The sequence below is a fragment of the Canis aureus genome, chromosome 1 (assembly GCF_053574225.1).
Source record: "Canis aureus isolate CA01 chromosome 1, VMU_Caureus_v.1.0, whole genome shotgun sequence".
NCBI lineage: Eukaryota > Metazoa > Chordata > Mammalia > Carnivora > Canidae > Canis > Canis aureus.
The window spans coordinates 106,062,372-106,088,342 of NC_135611.1; the positions used below are offsets into that span (position 1 = coordinate 106,062,372).

The following is a 25,971-nucleotide window of genomic DNA, read 5'->3' on the forward strand; positions in this document are numbered from 1 at the left end:
AGAAGAAGAAGAAGAAGAAGAAGAAGAAGAAGAAGAAGAAGAAGAAGAAGAAACTTAAAAATTTTATAAAGTGTTTTAGAATTTTATAAAATTACAAATTGGCCTTAGGTGTCATTTAGATTCTTGTTTTGGTAGCTGGAGTGTTTTAGATCTATTCATAAGCGTACTGCACCATGCTTTTACAGAGATAGAGATACCATCTGGAAAATTTGTGATATTCTGGTTTTTAACTGTCATGGCTTGCTGAACCAAGCAGCTGAATTTGATGCAAATATGTCATCATTATATTGAATTATATTAAATCAACTTGTCCTTTTGGATTACACAGCAGATACTACACAAGAAACACCTGGCCTCATGCATCCTCTGCAGATATATTTTTCTTTTCTTTTTTCTTTCTTTTCTTAGATTTTATTTATTTATTTGAGAGAGAGCGGCAGAGAGAGAGAGTACAAACAGGGGGAGGGGCAGAGGGAGAGAAAGAGAAGCAGGCTCCCTGCTGAGCAGAGAAGCACAATGTGGGGTGGGGGGGGGCCTCTTTTAAAGGACCTGGGGATCATGACCTGAGCCAAAGGCAGATGCGGTCTAAACCGCTTAACCAACTGAGCCATCCAGGCACCCTCCTGTATTTTTCTCCTAAAAGATTTTGTATTTCAATAAACGACTCACTCTCCTGAATCATTGATGGAGAAGTGAGCACACTCAGACTCCATCCTCTGGTCACAGATGTTCCTGTAACATGGACTATGGGCGGTAGGTGGTAAAAGATTGAGCAGTAGCCAGTTCCTCAATTTATCTATACATCTTCTACTCTCTACCTTGGTGAGGCCCAACGCCCCTGCAGAGTTCTTCTGGGGCTTCACTGTAAATGTTCATCTCCTCACTGTGACACTCACCTCTTCGGAGTGCTGATCTGGGTGCTCAGAATTGTCTTCATTCTCTCAGTAGATGCAGCAACGCATGAAAAGCAATGACATGTTTATTGATCTTATATTTTCCCAGCTTGCTAAGCTCTCGTTAGTTTTTTTTTTAAGAACTTATTTATTTATTCATGAGAGACCCAGTGAAAGGCAGAGGCATAGACAGAAGAAGAAGCAGGCTCCCTCCTGGGAGCCCGGCAAGAGACTAGATCCCAGGACCCCAGGATCACGACCTAAGCCAAAGGCAGATGCTCAACCACTGAGCCACCAGATGCCCCAGTTTTGTTTTAAGATTTTATTTTTAAGGGGATCCTTGGGTGGCTCAGCGGTTTAGTGCCTGCCTTTTGCCCAGGGCGCGATCCTGGAGTCCTGGGATCAAGTTCCACGTCAGTCTTCCGCATGGAGCCTGCTTCTCCCTCCTCCTGTGTCTCTGCCTCTCTCTCTCTCTCTCTATCATAAATAAATCTTTAAAAAAAAGATTTTATTTTTAAGTAATCTCTATACCCAATGTGGGGCGTGAACTGACAACCTCAAGATCAAGAGCCACACGCTCTTCCAACTGAGCCAGCCAGGTGCCCCTAAGCTCTCTTGTTATTCTAATAATTTGTATATAGACATGGAAGTATTTTTAACAGTTTTTTTCTTTTTTTTTTTTAGATTATTTATTCATGAGAGACAGAGAGAGAGAGGCAGAGACATAGGCAGAGGGAGAAGCAAGTTCCTTGCAGGGAGCCCGATGTGGGACTCAATCCCGGATCCTGGGATCAGGCCCTGAGCTGAAGGCAGGCGCTCAACTGCTGAGCCACCCAGGCATCCCAACAGGGTTTTTTTTTTTCCCCCCGATTTAGAAAATATCACAGGGCATCTGCTGGCTCAGTTGGAAGAGCATATGACTCTTGATCTCAGGGTTGTGAGTTTGAGCCCCACATTGGATGTGGAGCCCATTAAAAAATTTTTTTTAAGTATCTTAGTTAGGGGCACCTGGCTGGCTCAGCAGGTGGAGCATACTACTTTTGATTTCTAGGTTGTAAGTCCACCTATTTTAGAAATATTGGATCTTCTCAGTGAATTGAACATTTGATCATACATCATGATCTTCTCTATTGAGACTTTTTGTTCTAAAGTCTATTTGGTTAGATCTTAATATAGATACAACAATTTGTCATTGGCTAGTAAGATGTCTGTTATATGTCCATCCTTTGTTTCTCCAGCAACATTTTATTTATGCTTCAGAAGTGATTTTTGTAAACAGTAGTATAACCAAGTTTTTTAAAAAAGAACTTTTCATTTTTAAAATTAAAAAAAAATTTTTTTAAAGATTTAATGTATTTATTCATGAGAAACACAGAGAAAGAGAGGCGGAGACATAGGCAGAGGGAGAAAGCAGGCTCCATGCAGGGAGCCCAATGTGGGACTTAAACCCAGGAATCCCGGGATTACGCCCTGGGCTGAAAGCAGGTGCTCAACCGCTGAGCCACCCAGGCATCCCTAAAAATTTTTTGAATTTTAAGTAGGATCCACACCCAATGTGGGGCTTTAACTCACAATCCTGAGATTAAGAATCTCCTGCTCTACTAATTGAGCCAGCCAGGTTTTTACAAATCCAATTTGACTTCCTCTATTTGTGTTTACTATGTTTATTAATACATGCGGTTTTCATTCTCTTATTTTACCTTTCCCTTTTGCTTGGTTCCATTTTTTTTCAATATTTCATTTTCTCCTCTCTTAAAAAATCAATCTCTCCCTTATACCCAAGAAAGAACTTTAGTGTGCTTTTTATATCTCTCATGCTTCTTTCCCTACACTTTCTACAACGTTGCTGCTTTTTCTAGATCTTCATTTTTCACTCTAGATTATTATGAACATACCTAATATTTTTCTATTCTTTGGTATTTTGTTTAATACACAGTCACACATTTTACTGAGTCACACCTTTGTACCCCAGATTTATTGCAGCATTTTCAGGTTTTGTTACTTTTATCTTTTTTTTTTAATATGATTTTTATTTATTTATTTGACAGAGAGAGAAAGAGCACCAGCAGGGGGAGCAGTAGAGGGAGAAGGAGAAGCAGGCTGCCGGCTGAGCAGGGAGCTGGATATGGGGCGGGGCAGGGGCTTGATCCCACCACCCTGGGATCATGACCTGAGCTAAAGGCAGATAGATGCTTTAACCGACTGAGCCACCCAGGTGCCCCTGTTAGTTTTATTTGTATTCTTCCTCCCAATGTGCTTTCAATTTGGATTCTCTTGTATTAAGATTTCTGAGGACTTACATGTTTGAAATTTTATGTAATGGTCCTATATTTGAGTTTCATTTGGCAGGATATAAATTTTAGGATCAAAATGATTTTCCTTCAATGCTTTATTTTATTATTTTATTTTCCTTTTAAGTAATCTTTACACCCAACATGAGACTCAAACTCATAGCCTCAAGATCAACAATCGCAAGCTCTACTGACTGAGCCAGCCAGGCAACCCCTTCTTCCAATGTTTTAAACACTATATTTATTTTTCTTTTTAAGATTTTGTTTATTGGAATCCCTGGGTGGTGCAGCGGTTTAGCGCCTGCCTTTGGCCCAGGGCACGATCCTGGAGATCCGGGATCGAATCCCACGTCGGGCTCCTGGTGCATGGAGCCTGCTTCTCCCTCTGCCTGTGTCTCTGCCTCTTTCTCTCTCACTGTGTGCCTATCATAAATAAATAAATAAATAAATAAATAAATAAATAAATAAATAAGATTTTGTTTATTTATGAAAGGCACAGAGAGAGAGGCAGAGACATAGGCAGAGGGAGAAGCAGGCTCCCTGCAGGTTGCCCGATGTGGGACTCGATCCCAGGATCCCGGGATTATGACCTGAGCCAAAGGCAGACCCTCAGTCACTGAGCCACCCAGGTGCCCCAACACTGAACTCTATTGTTTCTTTTTTTCTTTTTAAGATTTTATTTATTTATTCATGAGAGATACACAGAGAGAAGTAGAGACATAGACAGAGGGAGAAGCAGGCTCCTCATAGGGGGCCCGATTTGGGACTCAATCCTGGGAATGAGATCATGCCCTGAGCCAAAGGCAGATGCTCAACTGCTGAGCCACCCAGGCATCCCTACTCTATTGTTTCTTGTACCTAGGTTTGCCATTGAGAAATGTAATGTCTGGGGGCGCCTGGGTGGCTTAGGTGATTAAGTATCTGACTCTTGATTTCAGCTCAGGTCATGATCTCAGGGTGGTAAGATTGAGCTCCATGTCAGCCTCTGTGCTCAGTGTGGAGTCTGCTTGAGATGCTCTCTCTCCCTCTGCTCCCTGCTATCTTGCATGCTCCTTGTCTCTCAAAAAATAAAAGAAAGAAAATAGGAAGAAGAAGAAGAGATTTTATGTCTGTCTGAGTCTTGCACATTTGTAAGTAATCCACTCTTTGTCCCTGGAAACTTTTACACTTTTCTCTTTGAGTGCTCTCTTTGGCAGCACATATACACCTTTCTCTTTGGTTGTGATATTCATAAGATTTACTACACTGTATTAGAATATGTGGTGTCCTGGTCTTTTTTCTTGTATTTGTGGGGAACTTTTCAGCTGAGGTGGTTTATCTTTCTTCAGTTCTGGGAATTTTATCTTCATTATTGTTTTTGTTCAAGTATTTCCTCCTTTTTAAATTTCCAATAACACAGCTGGCCTGAGTTTCTTTTCTTTCCTGGCTCTGCCAAGGAGTAGCCTTGGGCAAGTAACTTCACCTTCCCCCACCTCAGTCTCCCTATCTGTAAAATGGGGAGAATAGATATTATTCCTACTGGGCTGTGGGTTTTGTGTGTGTGTGTGTGTGAGGATTAAATGTGATTAATAAGCTTCAATGTGGCCTAATCAGTTGTAACATTAAAGAATTTTATTTTATTTTATGATTATTTTTTGCCTTACAGAATTTTAAATGGATGAGTGAAGAGTTGAATACATAGGAAGTGTGTGTGAATAGGAGGATGAATGAATAAATGTCCCATTAGCCCAACTTCCCTTGGGGACTACACCTGCCTTATTCCTTCTCTTACTCCTTTATTTCTCCTTTACTTAGGGTTCCAGGCAAAAGGCCTGGCCAGACAGCCCCCAAGACCAGGCGACTCCTGCTGGGGATGCCCCTACCTCGGGGGATCAACAGGATCTGCATTATGCCTCCTTCAGCTTTCATGAGATGAAGTTGAGGGAGCCTCAGGATGAGGAGGCCACCAGCACCAACGAGTACTCAGAGATCAGGACAAGCAAATGAGGACTGCTCAGAGCTTGGTGCTGGCCTGGGGAATCACAATCCCTGGGGGAGAAGAGTCAGGCACTAAGCAGTGAAGCATGTGGAGCCCTGTGGCAATATGAACAGGAAAAACTGTCCATGTGTCCCCAGGCAGAGCTGACTTGGGCTCAAACATAGACTATCCAGCAAGTTGCTCCATTTCCCTGTGCCTGTTTCCTGTTCTGTAAATCAGAGATCATGCATCCTGCCTCAGAGGTGGTTGTGGACATTAAAGAAATTAACATGCAGAAATCAACCTACAGAGGTCCTGTCTCACCATGTGTGCTCCATGCCTCCTACTGCTATCTTCTTTGGACAGAAAGGTCCTGCTGGCAAGTTACCCTGAGGCTGGGGATGACCAGGCCTAGGGCTCGCTCATGCTCCTTCCCAGAACTCTTCAAAGCCTCCCAGGGAAGGACCAACCCCTTGACCTGCCATTTGCTTCATGATACAGCATCTTATCATCTCTGTCAGGTCTTCTCCTCATCCCACTTGTACCTGTCAATTCTTCCATCACATTCCTTCACCTCCTGACCTCCAGTCCCTTCCCTATGTCATTTATGGGCCTCACAGGGATGTGTCCAACAGCCAGAGAGCCGACCCTGGATCCCTTGCACAAACCCCTTCAAGGCTCCCTAACCTTAGACAATACATAAGCATCTGGTACCCCTGGCATTTTTTAAAAGATTTTATTTATTTATTCATGAGAGACAGAGAGAAAGGCAGAGCATAGTCAGAGGGAGAAGGAGGCTCCCCGTGGGAGCCCAATGTGGGACTTCCTCCCAGGACCCCAGGCTCACAATCAGAGCCAAAGGCAGATGATGCTCAACCACTGAGCCACCCAGGCATCCCTGCCCCTGGCATTTAAAGTCCATCATGACCTCACTGCTAGCTACTGTTGAAAAAGAAACAACAGAGGCACCTGGGTGGCTCAGTTAGTTGAGCGTCTGCCTTCGGCTCAGGTCATGATCCTGGGGTCTTAGGATTGAGCTCCTTGTCACGCTCCCTGCTCAGTGGGGAGCCTGCTCCTCCCTTCCACTTGTGCTCTCTCTCTCTCACTCTCTCTCATTATCTCTCTCTCAAATAAATAAAATTAAAAAAAAAAAAAAGGAAAGGAAAGGAAAGAAGAAACAGACTCAAAATGGAGACACTTGCCTCCATGACAGCAAACCAAGACTAACAGTGGTTTCAAGCTCTCCCAGAAATGTGCTCTTTAAACAGTGGATCTGAAACGTCCTGATCAGCACTGGTGAGGTCACCTGCAAGTTAATACCCTCCCCGAAAAAAGATGGCCCGATCTGAAAATACCTGCTTTCTTTTGACAATAACTCCCTTGCCCCACCCTCCTGCCTCTATAAACCTTCCACTGTGTACAGCTCCTCGGAGCACCTGTCTCTTTGCTGGAAGGGATGCTGACCACTTCATAAGTCATGGAATAAAGCCCGTTACATCCTCCAATTTACTTAGCTGAATTTCCTTCATTAGCACTGCTCATCTGCACTTCTCTCTGCTGTCTTCCTTACAACATCTGTGTTGTTCTGACCCTCTCCTGGAGACCCAGCCTCTCTGCTTCACCTGGCCAACGCTGGCTGGTCCTTCACACCTGAGTCCTTGCACAGATCCCAGTTGAGAGCCTGGACCAAAGAAAGAGCTCACTCTCTCCCTTTCTCTAAAGTGGGACTAATGTGTTATTTCTTTTCCACAAAGCACTAGAACAAAAACAGCCAGAACTTCACCAGTGGCACTGCAGTGCAAATGCCCAGCAACAAGCTTTTCTGATTGTAAGTGCCTGACATTAAGCATTTCTACTGAGGTACAAAATGCAAATTTTTCTGGAAGGAGATGGGACAAGAAAGCTAGCAAAAGAAAAAGATTTGTCCCGGCTAGGCTGCTTTCCCTGGTGCTGGGAATTGAAGGTATGGGGTCTTCTGAACATTACCTCATCTTCCTTTGGGGATGGAAGGAAGATCCTTGTGGCAGATCATTGGTGCTGATCAAAAATTTCCTGACTGACCAGTTAAGACTACATTTCTGGGAGGGGGGGAGAGGGTGACCCACCCTGACCTTGACCTCAGTCTAGGTCAGGGTGACCTTTTTTTTTTAAAGATTTTATTTATTTATTTGACAGAGAGAGCACAAGCAGGGGGAGCAGCAGGAAGAAGGAGAGGGAGAAGCAGGCTCCCTGCTTAGCAGGGAGCCCAACTCAAGGCTCAATCCCAGGACATAACCTGAGCCAAAGGCAGCTGCTCAACTAACTGAGCCATCCAGGTGCCCCACCCCCGCTTTGTTGTAAGTAGGCTCCATGCCCAGTGTGGAGCTCAATAAGGGGCTTGAACTCACGACCCCTGTGTCAAGACCTGAGCTGAGATCAAGAATTAGACCCTTAATGACTGAACCACTCAGGTGCCCCCTCAGTACTTCTAATTGATTCAGTTCGTCCTTGCAGCTTATCTCTTAAGCAAAAAACCTTGTGGGCAAAGCATCCCATGATGGGAACTGAAACTATTCCCTCAAGCAATAAAAACTGTCCTGAGCCTGTAAGACCTGGCATGACTGACCCGAAGACAATGATCCACCTGTCTTTTACTGCCCAGCGGCATGTCCTCAACTGTCTTTTCCCTACATTTTCTTTCCTTTCCTTTTTTTTAGAGAAAGCTCAGAGATATGCTGGGGTGGGGATGGATGAAGGGATGTGGGGTGGGGGTTTTTGTGGGTAGGGGTTGGGGAGGGGAGGGAGAGAGAGAGAGAGAGAGAGAGAGAATCTCCAGTAGACTCTGTGCTGAGTGTGGAGCCCAATGTGGGGCTCAGTCTCACGACCCTGAGATCATAACCTGAGCCAAAATCAAGAGTCAGACACTTAACCAGCTGAGCCACTTAACCAGGCACCACCCTGCCCCCACTTTCCATATAGGAACCTAGGAATGTTTTCAGCATTCTGGAGACAGTCTTTGAGATGCTAGTCTTCTGTCTTCCCAGTGTTGGCCTCCTTCAAGTAAATCCCTTTCTTGTTTCACCACTGCTTGTGTCTCTGCCTTTGGAGTCACTGAACCTGGTCTGTTTGGAGCTCCCAGAGCCCCTGCTCCCTAGTTATAGGAGGTTGAAACTGTAGTGAGATTATGTGTTAAGTTTCATTTTGGGGATTAAGCATAAATGACACTATTTTGTACCTGTGGCCTTTTTCTTTTAATTCCAGTATAGTTGGGATGCCTGAGTGGCTCAGTGGTTGAGCGTCTGCCTTCAGCTCAGGGTGTGATCCCGGAGTCCCAGGATCAAGTCCTGCATTGGGCTCCTTCATGGAGCTTGCTTCTCCCTCTGCCTGTGTCTCTGCCTCTCTTTCTCAGTCTCTCTCTCTCTCTCTGTGTGCCTCTCATGAATAAATAAATAAAATCTTTTTAAAAATTCCAGTATAGTTAACATATGATGTTATAGCAATTTCAGTTGTAGGATATAGTGATTCAACAATTCTATACATTACTACGTGCTCATCATTGTAAGTGTGTTCTTATTCCCTCACCTACTTCACCCATCCCCCCATCCACCTCTGCTCAGGTAACCTTCAGGTCTCCATTTAAGAGTCTGTTTTTGAGGGATCCCTGGGTGGCACAGCAGTTTAGCGCCTGCCTTTGGCCCAGGGCGTGATCCTGGAGACCCGGGATCGAATCCCACGTCGGGCTCCCGGTGCATGGAGCCTGCTTCTCCCTCTGCCTGTGTCTCTGCCTCTCTCTCTCTCTCTCTCTCTCTCTATGACTCATAAATAAAAAAATAAAAAAAAAGAGTCTGTTTCTGGGGGGCTCCTGGGTGTCTTGGTTGGTTGAGCATCTGCCTTCAGGCCAGGTCATGGTCTCAGGGTCTTGAGATCTAGCCCAGAGCTGGGCTCCCTGCTCAATGGGGAGTCTGCTTCTCCCTCTCCCTCTGCTTCTGCTATCTCTCTCTCACTCTCTCAAATCTTTTTTTTTTTTAATCTTTTTTGGTCTTTCTTTTTTCTTTGTTCATTTGTTTTGTCTCTCAAATTCCACATGAGTGAAATCATGGTAATTGTCTTTTTCTGACTGACTTATTTCACTTAGCATATACCCTCTTGACCTATCAATGTTGTGCAAATGGCAAGATTTCATTCTTGTTTATGGCTCGTATTTCATTGAGTGTGTCTGTATGTGTGTGTGTGTACCATGTCTTCTTTATCTATTCATCTATCAGTGAACACTTGGGCTGCTTCCAGAATTTGGCTATTTTAAATAATGTTGCAATAAACATAAGGGTGCATGTGTCCCTTTAAATTAGTGTTTTTGTATTTTGGGGGTACTCAGTGGTCAGTGGTGGAATTACTGGATCATATGGTATTTCTATTTTTAAATTTTAAAAATATTTCATTTATTTGAGACAAAGAGAAAGAGAAAATGAGTGGGGAGGGGAGGGGCAGAGGGAGAAGCAGACTCCTTGCTGAGCAGAAAGCCTGTTGTGGGGCTTGACCACAGAGCCCCAGAATAATGACTTAAGCCAAAGGCAGACACTTAACCAACTGAGTCACCCAGGTGCACTATTTTTAATTTTTTTGAGGAACCTACATACTGTTTTCCAAAGTGGCTGCACCAGTTCACATTCCCACCAACAGTGCATGAGGGTCCCTTTTTCTCCACAGCCTCTCCAACACTTGTTGTTTCTTGTGCTTTTTGGTTTTTGAGGGAGAAGCAGGCTCCCCACAGGGAGCCCGATGTGTGACTCAATCCCAGGACCCCGGGATCACGACCTGAGCCAAAGGCAGATGCTCAACCACTGAGCCATCCAGGTGCCACTGTTGGTTTCTTTTTAAGTTTATTTTATTTTAGGGGTACATAGGTGGCTCAGTCAGTTAAGTGTCTGCTTTCGGCTCAGGTCGTGATCCTGAGGTCCTGGGATGGAGCCCCATGTCTGGCTCCCTACTCAGTGGGGAGTCTATTTCTCCCTCTCCTCCCCCCAGCTTGTATTCAATCTCACTCTCTCAAATAAATAAATAAAATCCCTGAAGGAAAATGTTTATTTTGTTTTAGTAATTTCTGCACCAAACATGGGGCTCAAATTCATGATCAAGGGTTGCACACTCTTCTGACTGAGCCAGCCAGGCGCCCATTTTGTGTTTTTGATTTTAGCCATTCTGACAGGTGTGAGATGAATTGTTTTTTTTTTTTTAAGATTTTATTTTTACATAATCTCTGCACCCAAGGTGGGGCTCAAACTCACAACCTGAAATCAAGAGCCACATGCTCCACCAACTGAGCCAGCCAGGCGCCCTGGTTTTTTTTTTTTTTTTTTTTTTAAACAAATTTCTGCACATTCTTCCCCCTCATGCTCTGCTTCTTCCCCAGTCCCCTGCTTCTCCATAGCTGGCCTAGCATTCTCAAAAACTACCCTCTCTGTAGGTCACACTGAGACCTTAATTCTCAGTGGAGGCCTGATGAGCTTGGAAGCTTCCCTAGGATATGAAGTTCACTGGGGAACTTCCTCTTCTAGAGACATTCCAGTGGCAAATGCTAAGTGAAATCTACTCTGTCACTACTGGTGAGCATGCTGCGTGTCTATTAGCAGCAGAGTCTCCTGAACCAGTTGGAAGATGGCATAGAGGCTGGTCCTTGGAGACATGATCTTCATCACTTTCGATTCCCCCTCCTTTTTTTTTAAATAAGATTTTATTCATTTATTCATGAGAGACAGAGAGAAAGAGAGAGAGACAGAGAGACAGAGAATGAGAGGGAGAGAGAAAGGCAGAGACACAGGCAGAGGGAGAAGTAGGCTCCATGCAGGGATCCTGACGCGGGACTCCATCCTGGGTCTCCAGGATCACACCCTGGGCTGAAGGCAGGTGCTAAACCACTGAGCCACCCGAGCTGCCCTCGATTCCCCCTCCTATGAGGGTTTCACCTTCTGCTGTCTGCTGCCACGTGTTCTGATTATCGTATGATGGTCTCTATCCCTTATAAATAAAACACTTCCCCAGTGTGCGTCATCTGCTTTTCTGAGACTAGAATACAGTGGATTCAGGAGTCACTCTATGGCATCAAGAACGTGTAGGTCGCAGCCCCAGCCTCCAAAGGCGCATTAACAATGTGAAACCCTGTGAAGATTGCTTAGCACCTTGAGTTGCAGTTTCCTGCTCTGCCAAATGAGGAGAATTGTTAGCCAGTCCTCTCTAGGAATGGTTGTGAAGGCTCACTGGGCCAGTTTGTAGAAAGGCACAACCCTGAGTCCAGCACATGAGGAGCTCTGGTGAACAACCATCTATTTCCTAATCCTCTACTCGAGGGGAGATCGGGGCACAGATTTCCTACTTGAAGTGTGGTCCAGGGGCCAACAGCATGAGCATAACCTGGAACCTCAGAGAAGATCTGACCCTATGCTTCACCAGGCTGGCATCAATGTTAAGGCAACAAGAGGGTTGAGGGGGAAAGCACAGAGATAAGCCCAGCCCACTCCCACCCCTTCTTCTGGATCCTCCTTCCCAAGGGGAACCCAGACTTTCTGAAACTGCTCTGACTTAGGTGCCCTGCTGACCTAGGGCTCGGGACCTTGTGCCTGTGGATTAGGGTCCCTGGCAGAGTTGGGGGACCCTACTGAACTGAACTCACTCAGCTTTGCTCCAGAACCACGGACAGCGCCAACCCTAGGGCTGGGAGGTCCCCAGGTCTGGCATGATCTGTGGAGCACCCCCTGGAGGCATATCCCTGACCTGCCTCAGGTGGAGAAGGAGGAGGGCTGGGGAATGGGACTGGTGTGAAATTCTGTTCTAGGGGACAAAAGTGGTGGCTGGAGGACATCCAGGCTTCTCCTTAGTCTCTCTCTGAAAACCTCCTCATCCTGGTGGCTTAGTTAACTTCAGAGACATAATGCATTTCTCACAAAACACAAGATGCCTTGCCCCCCAGGGCTGCCTCTGCCTTCACCCCCTCCAGAAAATTCTCTCAGTGTCTCATTCCTCCCCTTCCTCCCATCACTTTCCAGTGGGTTGATATTCACTATTGCTTTTAATCCCTTCCTTGTGCAGCCATGGAATTCTGGATGACAGCATGACTTGTGATCCTGCTCTGTGCCTGGTGCTATAGGAAGCCCTGATTCAGCTCAGGTGAAGGAGTGAAGCATCAGAAGCCTAGATGAGGGACGCCTGGGCGGCTCAGCGGTTGAGCGTCTGCCTTTGGCTCAGGGCATGATCCCATAGTCCCTGGATTGAGTCCCACATCAGGCTTCCTGCGTGGAGCCTGCTTCGCCCTCTGCCTATGTCTCTGCCTCTCTCTGTGTGTCTATCATGGATAATTAAATAAAATCTTTAAAAAAAGAAGCCTGGATGAGATGTTATATTGGGAGCCGGTGGGTCACAGAGATAAATTCTAAGTTTTCCTTCATTTTATCTGAAAATTAAATATTCAGATGAGGGGAAGGCCTCAGTCAGGCCCTGAGGTTGGTGGGGGGGGGTAGTAGGGAAGGTGGTGGGGGGGAATGGTGGGGGGTAAGGAACTGTAGGGAGCAGGAACCACTATTAGGTGCTGTGGTAATCTAAACAGCCGTAATCTGGGAAGAAGATGCAGCTCGGGGACAACTGTGGTGACAGTGAGGAGATGCTTTTTTTTTTTTTTTTTTTTTTTTGAGAGAGAGAGAGCAGAACATGAGAGGGAGAAGCAGACTCCCCACCAAGCAGGAAGCCCGATGTGGGACTTGATCCCAGGACCCCAGGATCACCACCTGAGCCAAAGGCAGACGCTCAACCACTGAGCCACCCAGGTGCCCCAGGTCCACTGCTTCTGATCTCCAGCTGGAAAGGATTGATCTGGCGGTGTCGGGGGCCCAGACCTGCCCCATCCAAGCCCAAGCTACTGCTGCTGCTCCCCTTGCTGGGAGCGTGGGGCAAGGGGGGGTGGTAAGAGGGCTGTAGGACTTGTGATTTCACAGAAGAGCTTAGGTCTCCATTTGAGGCACAACTTGGAGAAGCATGCAGGGTAGGAGCTGCAAGTATGAGAAACAAGAACATGGTATAGGACAAAGTGGATCCTCATGCTCCGACCTTCTTTCACCCTGAGATTTCTGTGTTTATTCTGGAATAGCCTACATCTTCTGATTTGTGGGAGGGGCCAATACATACCACACTCCTCCTGAGCCCACAAACAGACCAGGTCTGAAGCTGCAGGAGAGGACCCTGGACCTCGGGCTGTTTCCTTGGGGACCTCCACCTGTGACTGTTCTGTGAGCAACAGAAGTACTAGGATGAGGGAGACTAGGATATTGCTCCTTGGAGAAGAGATTTCTTAAAAGATACCATCACAAATGGAAAACACGATCTCTGGCTGTGACAATTAGGGGAAGGGCCTCAGCCAGGGGATTGGGTTGGCTTGAGAGATTCTCCTTGTGTCATTTTTCTGAGCTCTGGGCCTCTCCCTCTCCTCCTCGGTGCTAACCCAGATACCTGACATCCTCACCCTGGGGACCCTAGAGTCTAGGTATGGGGGGAACCTGATCTTCCCATGCCAGGGCCCGGTGAAGGGGGTAGGACACCCCACAACTTTTACTGAGAAGGAATTATCCTGAGTTACCCTCCCTCCAACACACTTCTATGGTTGTGATGACGCAGACGGTTCTGTGTGTGCTTGAATCTTCTCCACCTCAAGATGGGCTGAGGTAGGCCCAGATCCAGTGCGTGGCTATTGGTTCTGGGAAGGAGGATCCTCACCTGGATGCTCCAGTGAGCACACATAATAGAATCTAAATGTGCAACAACAGGGCCACAAAAATCCACTTCCTCTGAGACCTCCAGACCAGCAACTGCTCCCAGAGCATGAAAGGTGCCCAGATGTGGGATGAGGGGACATTCAAGCTGTTTGTAACAACAGCAGGTACCAGCTGGAGCTAGCACTAGAAGAGGCCATGAAGATGGGGTGCATGGGGATATAGGGGGTGGGGTGTGTGTGGGGCCTAGAGCAGGAAGGCATACGGACTCCTGATCCATCTATTGGGTGACTTGCTCCAGAGCTGGTACAGCTTCAGAGCAAACAATACTGTGGTCTGGCTCATGAGTTGGGGGTGGTTAGCTGGTTCTGGGAGAAACAAGACCTGTGGGGAGCCCCTCAGTGGGTGGGATCCCAGAACCTTCTGGTAATGGCACTCAGCACACATAGGAAGCTTGGCAAACTCTCTAGTTCAGGTTACACGATTCTGACAGTGGCCTGTCAGGGTATTTCAAACCAACCTTCCTTGTGGAAAAAAACAAATATCAGACAACCTGGATACAATTTTTCAGATGTTTGGAGTTGACAGAGAAAATTGCACAGTGCAGATGGAAGAAGCAGGAAGTTAAAAGACATGAGCCACGTATTTAAAGCCCCCTTTCCCCGCTAGATTGCCAATTCTGAGCAGTTACTGAGAAGCTACGTAGGACCTTACAAGTGTCGGGAGGGCTAGAGAAGAAAGACAGTTGAGGGTTTGCCAAGCGGGAGGGGCCCTGGCTCCATTACAGTCCTGTAGCTGGGACTACCAGTGAGGGTAGACTGGAAAAAAAGTTCACCCCATAAGGACTGAAGCTGGGTTTTAAACTCCCTTGATCCCTGATTGCATTGAAATGCCCTGCCTGCTACAGGCAAGAAATAGATTCTGGAGGAAGAGAATACTATACAGAATCTAAAATTGTCTCTAGAATTTGTCATAGCTGTATGAGTGGGTGCAGTTAGGGAAACACCTAGGGAGGGAGCTAAGACGAGGGATTTATTAGAGCACTCAGCCCCTTTCTCCATGTGAGGAGCTGGGAGTGTGTGTGTATGGGGTGGGGGGTGGTTGTGGAGGAGGCAGGCAAGGAAGAGAGAGCATCCCTTTACAACTCTACAGGGCTACCCTACTCTTGCTTGCCAGCAGGGTAGGAATCTTCTTAACCTGGTCTGGGATTGAGTATTTGAAGCTAGGTTCTGGTGTTTTTGTGGGTGGGTCTACTTCTAGGTGGGCCTACTTCTAATTTGTAATCTTACTGGGGTCCTAACAGGTGCTTACTGGGCCTCGACTTTTTACGAGACCCTGAACATCAAACTTTACCTGATTCCATGAGACTGTCCAGGGAAAATGCAGTGTCCGGCCGACCTCAACACTCTTCCCTTCACCCCAGATTCTGGTCCCTGGAGTCCCTGCCCATGTAGCCCTAGACTCCAAATCTGTCTCCAGTCCCAGCACACTGTTGAATGCTCCACCAAGATCCCTGGCCTCTCAGCCTGTGCTTTCTGCCTATTCCTTAGCCTCCTGGTCCCTCCAGCAGAATGAGCCTCTTCTGTGGGATCCTGGCTGCCCTGGTAGCTCTTTGATGTCTTCAAATAGATCGCTTTGTTATATATCTATTTTTTCTTTTCCAGTTGGTCTCAGCGGAAGTGTTGTTCTGACACAAGATACTCTGTCATGGCTAGAAACTGACCTTGCTTTATTTTGGTTTCTGTTCACTTTCTTAAAAGGGGCCTGACCTCCCAAACTGAAATAGCACCCCCTCATGCCCTTTCCCCTTAAGCTGCTTTGTTATTCATAGCGTGCATTATCAGATGCCTATTACATACTGATTTGGCTTTGGCTTTCTCCAGCAATACCAAAGAAAGCTTTGGCTTTCTTAAGCTCTGGGAGTGAGAGGGTTGGTTTGTTTTGTTTTGTTTTGTTTTGAAGATTATTTATTTCTTCATGAGAGACACACACACACAGAGAGGCAGAAACATAGGCAGAGGAAGAAGCAGACTCCATTTAGGGAGCCCGATGCGGGACTCGATCCCAGGACCCCAGGATCACAACCTGAGCCAAAGGCAGACATTCAACCACTGAGCCACCCAGGTGCCCCTTTTTTAGTTTATTTATTTTTAGTAATCTCTACACCCAATGTGGGGCTTGAACCCATGACCCCAAGATCAAGAGTCACATGCTCCACTGACCAAGCCAACAAAAGCCCTGAGTGAGAGGTTTTTGTATTTTTTTCCCCCAACAATATCTAGAAAAGCTCCTGCACACATTAGGGACTCAATAAATAGCGAATAAATGATGTTGGTTATCTGGTGGGGTGGGGGGTCTGCTCTTAAACCTCAGTCCAGTTAGGGAGAACAAGAACCAGATTGTGGACAGCCACATATGAGGGCAGGACTCAGGGGCTGGGACTTGGGAAGAGTCCTACGTCCCAGGCTGGGCAGGTGAGAAGAGAGAGTCAGGAAGGTTTCTAGAAGTATCTTGGAGGATTTGAGAAGGTGTACGGAAAGGGAGGGCATTCCTGACAAAGGGCCAGGCCAGCAACTTGGAGAGGGTACTGAGAACTCCAGGTGTCTCTCCAGGGGTCATGCAAGGAAGCTTCTGGCCTCACACCCTTCTGGAAGTGCAGACTCTGAAACCCAGAGAACCCTGGTGGCCAAAATGTAATATGACCCACAAAGTTGGCCAGCATATATTAAGGACACTATCAAATCCATCCAACGGTGCTTTGATGGGGTGGGTGGGTGGTGATTTCATTTCAGAGGAGGAAACTGAAGACCAGAGAGGTCAAGTCACTGACTGAGGCTCACGCAGCTCTGCCTCCATAATTTGAGGTCTGGGGAGCCCACCCAGCTGCTCCTCATGCACCACACAGAGACACCAGGAGAGATTCAGGTGGGGGTGGGGAGCAAATCCACTGTTTTGAAGAGCTTTAGGCGCATATCTGCGTGTGAGGCTCCAATATTATCTGTCTCCAGCTAGGTGACCTCTGGCCAGTCACCTGACCTCGGGCAACAGCCAGTGAGATTGTGGTGTGGATGCATCTGCAGTATGCACAGCACTCAAAGATAAGCATCCTGATTACTGTAAATGAGAGAGCCCATCAAGGGAAGCGGTTTTGCTTTACCCGCTCCTGGCAAACATGACACATAGTGGGTCCTAAAGGAGGGTTAGGACTCTCCCGAGCATGCCCAGAACCTGGCAGAGTACTAGGCAAGCAGCCCTCTAATTTCTACTGGCTCTGGAATGGAAGGTTGTTCAGTTCTCTCCTCCCTGACACCAGTCCAGGCCCCCAGCCCCTCCTCCCTCACACCCTGGAGTCCAGGCCCCCAGCCCCTCCTCCCTCAGATCTAGGGGTCCCTGCCTCCTCCTCCCTCCTCCCTCACACCCAGGGGTCCCTGCCCCAGCCCCTCCTCCCTCGCACCCAGGAGTCCTGGCTCCCAGCCCCCTGCTCCCTCCTCCTTCCGACCCAGGGGTCCCGGCCTCAGCTCCTGCGGGGTCAGCGGGGTCAGCGGCCTCCCGCAGTCACACCGAGGCCTGGGCGCAGCGCCCCTCACAGGCCGCCCCGCACTCCCCGGCGGCGGCGGCGGGGCCCGGCGCCGAGCGCGGGTCTCTGGGAGGCGGGGGCGGCCCCTCCTCGTCGCGCCCCTTGCCGATGGCCAGCCGGGGCCGGCCGCGCTGCAGGCCGTCCAGGAGGGCGCAGGCCTGGCAGAGCGCGCGGCTGGCCAGCGCCCCGCAGCGGGAGCAGGCGCCGGGGGGCGGGGGCCGCGCGGCCGGGGCCAGGGCCAGGCGCTCGGCCGAGTGCACCAGGTCCAGCGCCGCCGACGGCCGCGCCGCCTCCAGGAGCTTGAGCAGGTGGCGCGCGTGGCCGCGGAAGGCCTCGGGCGCGTAGACGCACTCCTCGGAGAAGTAGTCGAGGCGACGGAAGTGCGCGTACAGCACCACCTCCTTCTGCGAGGCCAGCTGCAGCGGGCGGCAGCGCGGCAACGCGCCCCCCTCGCCCCGCGAGCCCAGGCCCCCGCCCCGGGCCAGCCGCCCCGCGTCGCCCCGCAGGAAGTTCATGAGCACCGTCTCTGCCATGTCGTCGGCGTTGTGGCCTGGGGGAGAGAGGGGGAGCCGGTGAGGTGGGGGCGCACCGCGGGGCAGCCGGGCGGGGAGACGGGGAGGGGCCCGGAGACCAGCAGGGAGGGCCGCACGGGGCCATGGAGACCCCTGGGCGCCCCGGGACAGCCAGGTGGAGGCTGACGGTGGTCACAGTGAGAAAGAAGAGGGGAACACACACAGGTTCCCGGGGAGCAATTCGGGGTGCCCTCATCTGGCACCCACTTATCACCATCCCCGCCCGCCCTGTGCTAGTTGCCTTTTCAGGAAGGTAGTAAAAGTGCTTTAGGCTACAAACATTTCAGTCTCAGAAGTGTGCTTCACACTGCACAGGAGCCAAAGCAGCATTTAAGTTAATGGAGACTCTCAAGTGAGCCCTTGCCCCAGTGCCTCTGGGAATGCACATCACGGCATTCAGAAAGACCAGGGAGAAAGGGAATATTTACACAACAATCACCATAAAACAAGCTAAATCTCTTATTCTGCATCTTATTATTTTATACTGGAGCCTGTATAGTCCAGACAGTAGAACACTGGTGTTCTTAGGGCTTCTTGAATTGGCACACTAACCCTTCTCAGGGCCTTTGCATAAACTGTTTCCTCTGCTTATAATCTGCCCCTCTGTCTGCCTTTCACTGGTTACTGGGTGGCCTTCAGCTCACTCTAGATGCTTCCTAACCCCTAACCCCTACTCTTCTTCCTTCAACTGGATGCTTCTATTAGAAGCTGGCAAAGTCTATGATTTTCCCGAGTAGCACTTCTCAGGTTCTAATTATACGTGTGAGAGAAGAGCAGGAAGAGATACCGTCTAGTGCAGCATCACAATGGCAAACATTTCTGCAATATCTACTGGTTTCCGGTCTCTGGTCCAAGTGCTGCACACATAACCTAATTCCCAACAACCCTAGGACCTCAATATTATTAACAACCCCATTTTACAGAAGAGGAAACTGAAATTAGGCATTGCTCTGGGCTTTGTAGCTTACAGGTACACAGTAAGTGGTCAAGAATTATGTGTTGAAGTGATGACCAGGAGAGAATAAGGGTCATCACAGAGGAGAGGCTGACAGAAAAAAAGGAATTCAAAGACAGTTGTATTCCAGACTACAGTTGGCTTCTGAAGGGTGGGACCACTTCATTCCCGTTCTTTTGTGAACGGGGACACAAAGAATGTCATTTTTTCTTAATGTAGGGAACCAAGCCCCTGGAGACTACCCCTCCACCCTGGAGCTGCCAATGCCATCGATCACAGTGACTCAAAAGCTGGCCGCGCCCATGCCAGGCACGCACCTTCAGGGGGCACGCACATCCCCTTCCCCATGTGCAGCTCCTCCCCCCAGGGCACACCCAGCGGCTCCTTCACCACTTAAGGGTACCCCCTTTGCCCCTCGGCCGCAGGGCCCGTGCTCACCTGTCACGATGTGCGTGGCTCCCACGAGGCGCGCCCCTTCCTCCAGCGCACGGCGCCGCAGCACCCCGCAAAAGGTGCAGCAGGCGCGGCTGCGGCCGGAGCCGGCGGTGCTGCGGGCCACCGCGTCCATCGTCCAGCCCCCGAAGAGGTCCGCGTAGGCCACGACGGTGAGCGGGAGGTCCCAGAGCGCCGCCTGGCGCCGCACGGCCGCCAGCGCCGCGTCGCGGTAGCCGCCGATGCCCTCGTCCACGGCCACCAGGCGCAGCGAGACGCCCAGGCGCGGCGCCAGTTCGCGCAGCACGTGCGCCAGCACCGTGGAGTCCTTGCCGCCGGAGGCGCCCACGGCCACTACGGCGCCGGGTGGCAGCAGGCGGCCCGCCTGCACCGTGTGCAGCACCTCGGCCTCGAAGGCGGTGCAGAAGCAGGCGCCGCACAGCGCTTGGCCGGAGCGCGGGCGGCGGAGGGCGGCGCGCGCCGCGTGGCAAGAGGAGCACTGCGGGGCGGGCATCGCGGGTTCCGGGCGGGCGGGAAGGAGTTGGCTTCTCCTGGACAGGGAGAGCGAGAGGCAGGTTACATGCGGATTCCGATTTGCGGGGTCGTCGCCTCCGGAGAGGCGGCCTGGATAGCGCTGAGTACACCCATTGCCTGGAATATTCTCCCAGCACTTGTGCAGGCTTGGCACCTTCAAGTCTCAGGTTAAGCGTTCATTATTCACTCACTCATTCATTCATTCATTCATTCATTCAACAAGTATCCATTCATTGCCTCCCATCTACCTAACATGTGTTAGGCACTGGGCCAGCAGTGATCAAAATAGGAAGGGTTGCAGGCATCAAGTTTAGTGGAGGAGCCAACCCATGGATAAATAAATAACCAAGATACTTTACAAATATAAGAAGTAATATGAAGGAATTATCCTCTGAGCTCAGGCTAGAAGGGTAAGGAATCAGGCATTACATCAAGGTGGGAAGAATGTTCCAGATAGAGTTAATAGCAAATGCAAAGACCGAAGAGGCAGGACCTGTGTTCAGTTTTTTGGAAAGTGATTTATGGCTGAAGAGGGGAGAGGATCTAGGCCTTGGAGGTTGGCAGGGTGAGGAGCTTAGATTTTATTCTGGATGAGATGGGAACCATTGGATAGTTGTAATCTGTGCAGTGACAGGATCTGATTTATATTTTAACAAGATCCTGGGGCTGCTGCTGCGCGCAAATAGAGGGTGGAGAGTAGCGAGGGTAGACACGGGCAGACCAATGAAGAGGCTCCTGCAACAATCCAGATGAACAATAATGTGGCTTAGGACTGAGTAGAGGCAGTGGAGGTGGAGAGAAGTGGTCTGGATCTCTTCTGGAAATAGAGCAAGTGGGACTCGCACAAGAGTTGGTTGAACGAGGCAGTAGGTGAGAGAAGCAGGGGGCTGACAAAGGTTCTGGCTTCAGCACGGGGAAGAACAGGGGACCATTTCGTGGGGAAGAAGGGGGAAGAGGGAAGAATAGGTAAATACTGTGCGAGCCAGAGGTTTAGGCCTCTGTAATTCTGTCTGGGCATGGTAAGTTTTGAGGTCCTTTGCTCTGGAAGTCCTTCTGGGACCCTGGGCTGGGTCTGGCGCCTCCGCTGGGCTCCCACGGCCGCCTGACGCTCCCCCAACGCCGGCCCTGATCACTCTACAACTATCCAGGTTGTAACCAGGATAGAGGAGGGTGCGTTGGAACCGTCCTCAGGTTGCGGGATGGAAACGAGGGGTCAGAACCGAGGCAGAGTCCAAAGCGGATCAGCAGCTGCTTAGGGCACTTCCGCCCAGAGAGTCGCCAGAGATTGGCGCTGGGGGATCACGGAGAGGAGTGCCATGTCTCCAGGGACACCTACCGGAATGCGTGGGAGAAGAATAGGAGATCCTCAACTCCTAACACTCTAGCACTACAAAGGGCCAGGATCGGCCCATCGAGGAAGGAGGCACTCACGTGAGCAGAACCCGCGCAGGAAAGTCCAGGCTCCGAGAAAACGCGGAAACGGTGAAGGGACTACGACTACCAGAAGGCTTTGGGTTTCCCTGCCTACGACTCCCAGGTGCCCTTGGGGCAGTTTGGCCCAAAGCTCCTACAGCTCGGAAGCCAGCTGGGCCCACACCCTGCGAGCCTCGCAGTGACGTCATGCGCGCCGCCCACGGCTCCTCGGGTGCTCGGGGTCAGTCCGGCGCGTCTCCGGCTGCGCCTGCGCAAAAGCAGGAGCAGGGGCCTGATTCCCGTGTCCTGCAGCCCGCTGTGCACTTCATTCTAGAGAGGGAATGGTTGCCTTTTCGGTTTTCTGCCTTTATGGGAGTATGATAGGGCTTGAGGTGCGGGTGGAGAGTTGTCAGGGTGGAGGGGAGAAAGGGAATAGGGGTGCGCAAGGGAGAGGCAGCGCGACCGCGGCGTAGATTGCAGGGATGGGGCCGCGTCGCCCGGGGCACAGGGTGGGCTTCTCCGCGCGCCCCCACGGTCGTGGGAGTGGGCGTGGGCGCGCCAGCGAACGCGGTCCAGGGCCCTGCGGCCGGCGGGCTGTGCGGGCGCGGAGCTGACCCGAGCGGTTTGCGCTTCGCCACGCGCGCGCCAGGCTCGGGGCGGGACCCCGGTGAGCAGTTACCCGCGGGCGTGGCTCAGTGACAAGTGCGCGCCCCTCCGGGCTTGTGGGGTTGAAGGCAGAGCTCGAGAGAGAGGGCAGGTGAGACCAATGAGGGTTGGTCCCAGGGTTAGGGTGCAGTCTCCCAGGAGTCAGCACCCTCTCCCCCCTCAGCCGCTTTGCAGCCCCCAAACTGCCCTCCTCCTGAGTGTTATTTCTTGTCTCCCCCTGTGAGACCCTCGATAGGGAGGATTGAGAATGAAGGGTGATGGGGGACATTTGGGTGTCCGAAGCTGTCACGAGGGTTGACCCTCGGGGACACTGGAGTGTCAGGCCTGGCTGGAGAGATACAGATGACCAGCTGTTAAAAGTGCTGCGAGCCAGGACATGAGGGATAGAATAGCACTTGCTGAGCAATTGGCATGTGCTCCTCCTCCGTAAAGTGGAGGTTAATAACAGAATGTGCCTCACAGACTGAGTTAATATGAGTTAATATGGAAAGTGTGTGTTCACCAAACAGTAAACTTTCATCCCATTTATTCTAATGACTGGGGACAGCTTCCCACTGGTGACCAGGCTTAATTTTTCTCTTAAAGAAAGGAGTGAGGTGAGAATGTCAAAACCTCAGGCAACCTACTGAGAGTCTTTAAGTCACTCCTCAGCTTGAGGGTGGTTTTGTACCTCAGAGAACAGTTGGCACTATCTGGAGACATTTGTGGTTGTCACAACAAGGAAGCAGGGAAGGATGTGACTGGCGTTTGGTAGGTAGAGGCCAAGGATGCTGGTAAACATAGTGTGTGCAGGATGGCCTCTCACTGCAACAAATTTTCTGGTTCAGAACAATAGTGCCAAAGTTGAGGAACCATGGCCTAAGTGGTATTCTGCTGTGCTGTACTTTGGTTTTCTAACCCCACAACTAGGATACAAATTTAGGTGGTTCTGTGTTGGTTTTAGTCTCCTGCTTTGCAAGTCTCTTTCACTATGTATTTGAGCAGATCTTAACACCACCCACACACTTTGTACTGAGAAATTGACAGAAAGGTTTATCTCAAACTGGACATCATTGACAAAAAGAGGATGTGAAAGCCAGCCTGCCAGTTGACTCCCTGTGCCACTTGCTTAGTTGTGTGACCTTGAGTAAGTGATGAAAAGTCTGTGCTTGAGTGTCCTCTGCCTAGTGGAGATGATAATAGTGTTGTTGGGTTAAAGAAGTAACTGAGTTAACCTCTGTAAAACATTAAGACCAGTGGTTGGTGCTTAGTAAGTGCTTGAGGCCGGGGTGTTCTGGTTCCTCATGTCACTTCCCTGGCGCAGCAGTAATTGGTAATCCAGTTGAGAGCTGGACCAGTCCCACTAGTCCTTAGTGGCCATATTCACCAGTGTGTTGGCACAGTTTGGACAGAGGTATCTCATGGATGCTTTGCAAACATTTTATGTTTTGTTTGTTGCAACACAATATTCCAGTGGGAAAGACTGTAAGTTGGTGTCAGGGGCTTCTGGAGAGGGCAGGAGAATGTAGCTTCTCATCACCTGCAGGGTAAGTTTGAGTCTCTCAGCTTGGTGTTTGCAACCAGGCCCCTGATGACTTTTCAGCCTCCTGAGCCTCTGGCAGTTCCCCCACAATTGCCAGTGAAGTAACTTTTCTGCCAGGTGTTTACACGTGCCATCCTCCCTTCCTGAAGACCCTTCTTCACCCCTCCTCCTCACCACACTGATTCCTATTTCTCATCCAGGTAGCCACGTGGATGTACTCCCTCTAGAAAGCCTGCAGGACCTGTCCTCACTTGCACTGCATTAATAAACCATCTCTGGGCTCACACAGCCCCTGGTCCCTGACATTGTCAGAGGCCCTGTCACCTTGGGCTGTGGCTATCTGTGACTTTCGGTGTCTCTTTGTATTGGGAGCTCCTTGAGAGAGGGCTTTAGTTGGATTTGCACCTGGGTCCCAGCATCCAGGCACAAGGCCAGGTACAGAGCAGGCAAGGCTTTCAAGGCCCTTCCTGAGCTGCCCCTAGCCTGCCCCTCTTTTCTTGTCTCCTGTGATTTGCGCCCCAGTGAGCACAGAACCCAGGAAGTTTGCCGTGTGGTATGGTGGTTAAGAGCAGAAGCAACTTGTTTCAGATCCTGGGAGTACCATCCTAGTTGTGGAACTGTGGACAGCTTACAGTTTCTCACCTGTGAGATAGAAATAATAATAGTAGGGATTCCTGGGTGGCTCAGGGTGTGGTCCTGGAGTCTCAGGATTGAGTCCTGCATCGGGCTCCTGCATGGAGCCTGCTTCTCCCTCTGCCTGTGTCTCTGCCTCTCTCTCTCTCTCTCTCTCATGAATAAATAAAATTAAAAAAAATAATAATAGTACAGCCCTCATATGATGAGAGCACTGGTTCTCAACCTGACATGATTTTGACTTCCAGAGGACATTTGGTGGAGACATTTTTGATGGTCACAGCTGGAGTTGGCGGATACTGGCATCCAGAAGTGTTAGAAATCTCTAATACACAGGAGAGCCCCTATAGCAAAGAACTAACATGCCCAGAATGCCAGTAATGCTGAGACTGAGAAGAGGGAACGTTTGATGAGTGCTTAAAACAGCTCTTGGGCCATAGTAAGTGCTCCAAAGATGAGAGGTACCATTACCACCATGATTTAGGCACACCAGGCTCTCTGGTACCTCCATCTCTCTCTGCCTAGAGTGCCTTTCCCTCCCTGGGTATAGGTGGCGAATGTCTGCTTATCCTTCGGGACATACCCAGAATGCTACCTCTTTGGGGAAACCTTCCCTGAGCTCTACCACCCTCATCCCCCAAGACACCCCCAGCCAGGCAATGGAAAGAACTTCGGAGTTGCACACACACAGGCTTGGGCTCAAATTCATGCTCTTTTTCTTTTTTTAGATTTTATTTATCTGAGGGAGCAGGAGGAGGGGCAGAGGGAGAGGGAGAAGCAGACTCCCTGCTGAGCAGAGAACTGGATGTGGCACTCAATCCTGGGACCCTGAGATCATGACCCTAAGCCAAAGGTAGATGCTGAACCAACTGAGCCACCCGGGTGCCCCTAAAATTCATGCTCTTTTCTTACACCTGAGTGACTTTAGGCATCAATATCCTTACTTGTGAAATCAAAGGGTGGCTTTGGAAATGAAAGGCCCACAATGCGTTAGTATTCTTTTAAGATCAAGACTACCTTTGTGGATTATATTAGTTTATAAAATCTAAAAGCTTAGTATTGGTTTAGGTTAGGGAAAATTGTTTTTTTTTTTTTTTAAGATTTTATTTATTCGCGAGAGACAGAGGCAGAGACAAAGGCAGAGAGAGGAGAAGCAGGGTATATGCAGGCCACCTCACCCCCCCTTCCATGTGAAACTTGATACTGGAACTTCAGGATCACACCCTGAACAAAAGCAGGCGCTCAACCACTGAGCCACCCAGGTGTCCCAATTAGGGGAATTTGTTAATAAATATTTTAAAATAAGATTTGCTGTAGGAGGGACACCTGGGTGACTTAGTCTGTTAAGTGGTTAAGCTAAGTGTCTGCCTTGGGCTCAGGTCATGATCTCAGGGCTCAGCAGGATGTCTGCTTCTCCTTCCCCCTGCCCTCTAGCTCACTCTCCCTCTCTCTCCCTCTCAAATAAATAAATAAAATTAAAAAATATATATATGCTGTGGGGGTGACTTGGTGGTTCAGTCTCAGAAAAGCATCCAACTTTTGATCTTGCAGTATAAGGTTGAGCCCCACGTTGGGTACAGAGATTCCTCAAAAAATGAAAATCATTTAATAAATAAGATTTGCTGTGAGATTAGAAACTAGCAAAATTGTCTCAATCACCAGGAGAGTTGAGAAAAAAGCTATGTGCTGTACACATGACACCCACATCTAATAAGTAAAGACTCAAAAGTGTGAACACAAGAGGAGAGGAAAAGACACTGGAAAACAGCACAAAGAAATCTAAGTTCAGCTACA

The 25,971-nt window shown here is 49.4% G+C and overlaps 3 protein-coding genes across 10 annotated transcripts in view; 2 read left to right on the plus strand and 1 right to left on the minus strand.

Moving 5' to 3' along the window:
• The window catches only part of LOC144280752 (sialic acid-binding Ig-like lectin 5), an 86,386-nt gene extending 73,919 nt beyond the window's left edge, over positions 1 to 12,467 (plus strand). For 3 of the 4 annotated variants that reach the window (XM_077843103.1, XM_077843094.1, XM_077843121.1), the window contains one exon: positions 4,979 to 5,444. In XM_077843103.1, the coding sequence (XP_077699229.1) occupies positions 4,979 to 5,170 (192 nt within the window). In that variant the 3' untranslated portion in view covers positions 5,171 to 5,444. Of the gene's footprint in view, positions 1 to 4,978; positions 5,445 to 12,203 lie in introns of those variants that run through there. The other variant, XM_077843113.1, reaches the window with a different exon arrangement.
• Positions 12,468 to 15,998: 3,531 nt separating this feature from the next.
• On the minus strand, positions 15,999 to 21,559 carry LOC144280821 (cytoplasmic tRNA 2-thiolation protein 1). Of its 2 annotated transcripts, none has more exons than XM_077843228.1 (3): positions 21,375 to 21,559; positions 19,416 to 19,960; positions 15,999 to 18,000 (listed from the first exon to the last, which is right to left on the minus strand). In XM_077843228.1, exons 2-3 carry the CDS (start codon positions 19,921 to 19,923, stop codon positions 17,429 to 17,431), a joined length of 1,080 nt encoding a protein of 359 aa, XP_077699354.1. In that variant the 5' UTR covers positions 19,924 to 19,960; positions 21,375 to 21,559; the 3' UTR covers positions 15,999 to 17,428. The 2 variants fall into 2 exon arrangements, with proteins under 2 accessions (XP_077699354.1, XP_077699359.1); XM_077843233.1 differs by having other exon boundaries at positions 21,280 to 21,443.
• Positions 21,560 to 21,955: 396 nt separating this feature from the next.
• LOC144280829 (beta-1,4-galactosyltransferase 3-like) overlaps positions 21,956 to 25,971 on the plus strand; it is a 29,359-nt gene continuing 25,343 nt past the window's right edge. The window contains exons 1-2 of one of the 4 annotated variants that reach the window (XM_077843295.1): positions 21,990 to 22,113; positions 24,426 to 24,616. The gene's annotated coding sequence lies outside the window, so the exon portion shown is untranslated. Of the gene's footprint in view, positions 22,114 to 24,425; positions 24,617 to 25,971 lie in introns of all 4 variants that reach the window. The other 3 variants (XM_077843292.1, XM_077843277.1, XM_077843284.1) reach the window with 3 other exon arrangements.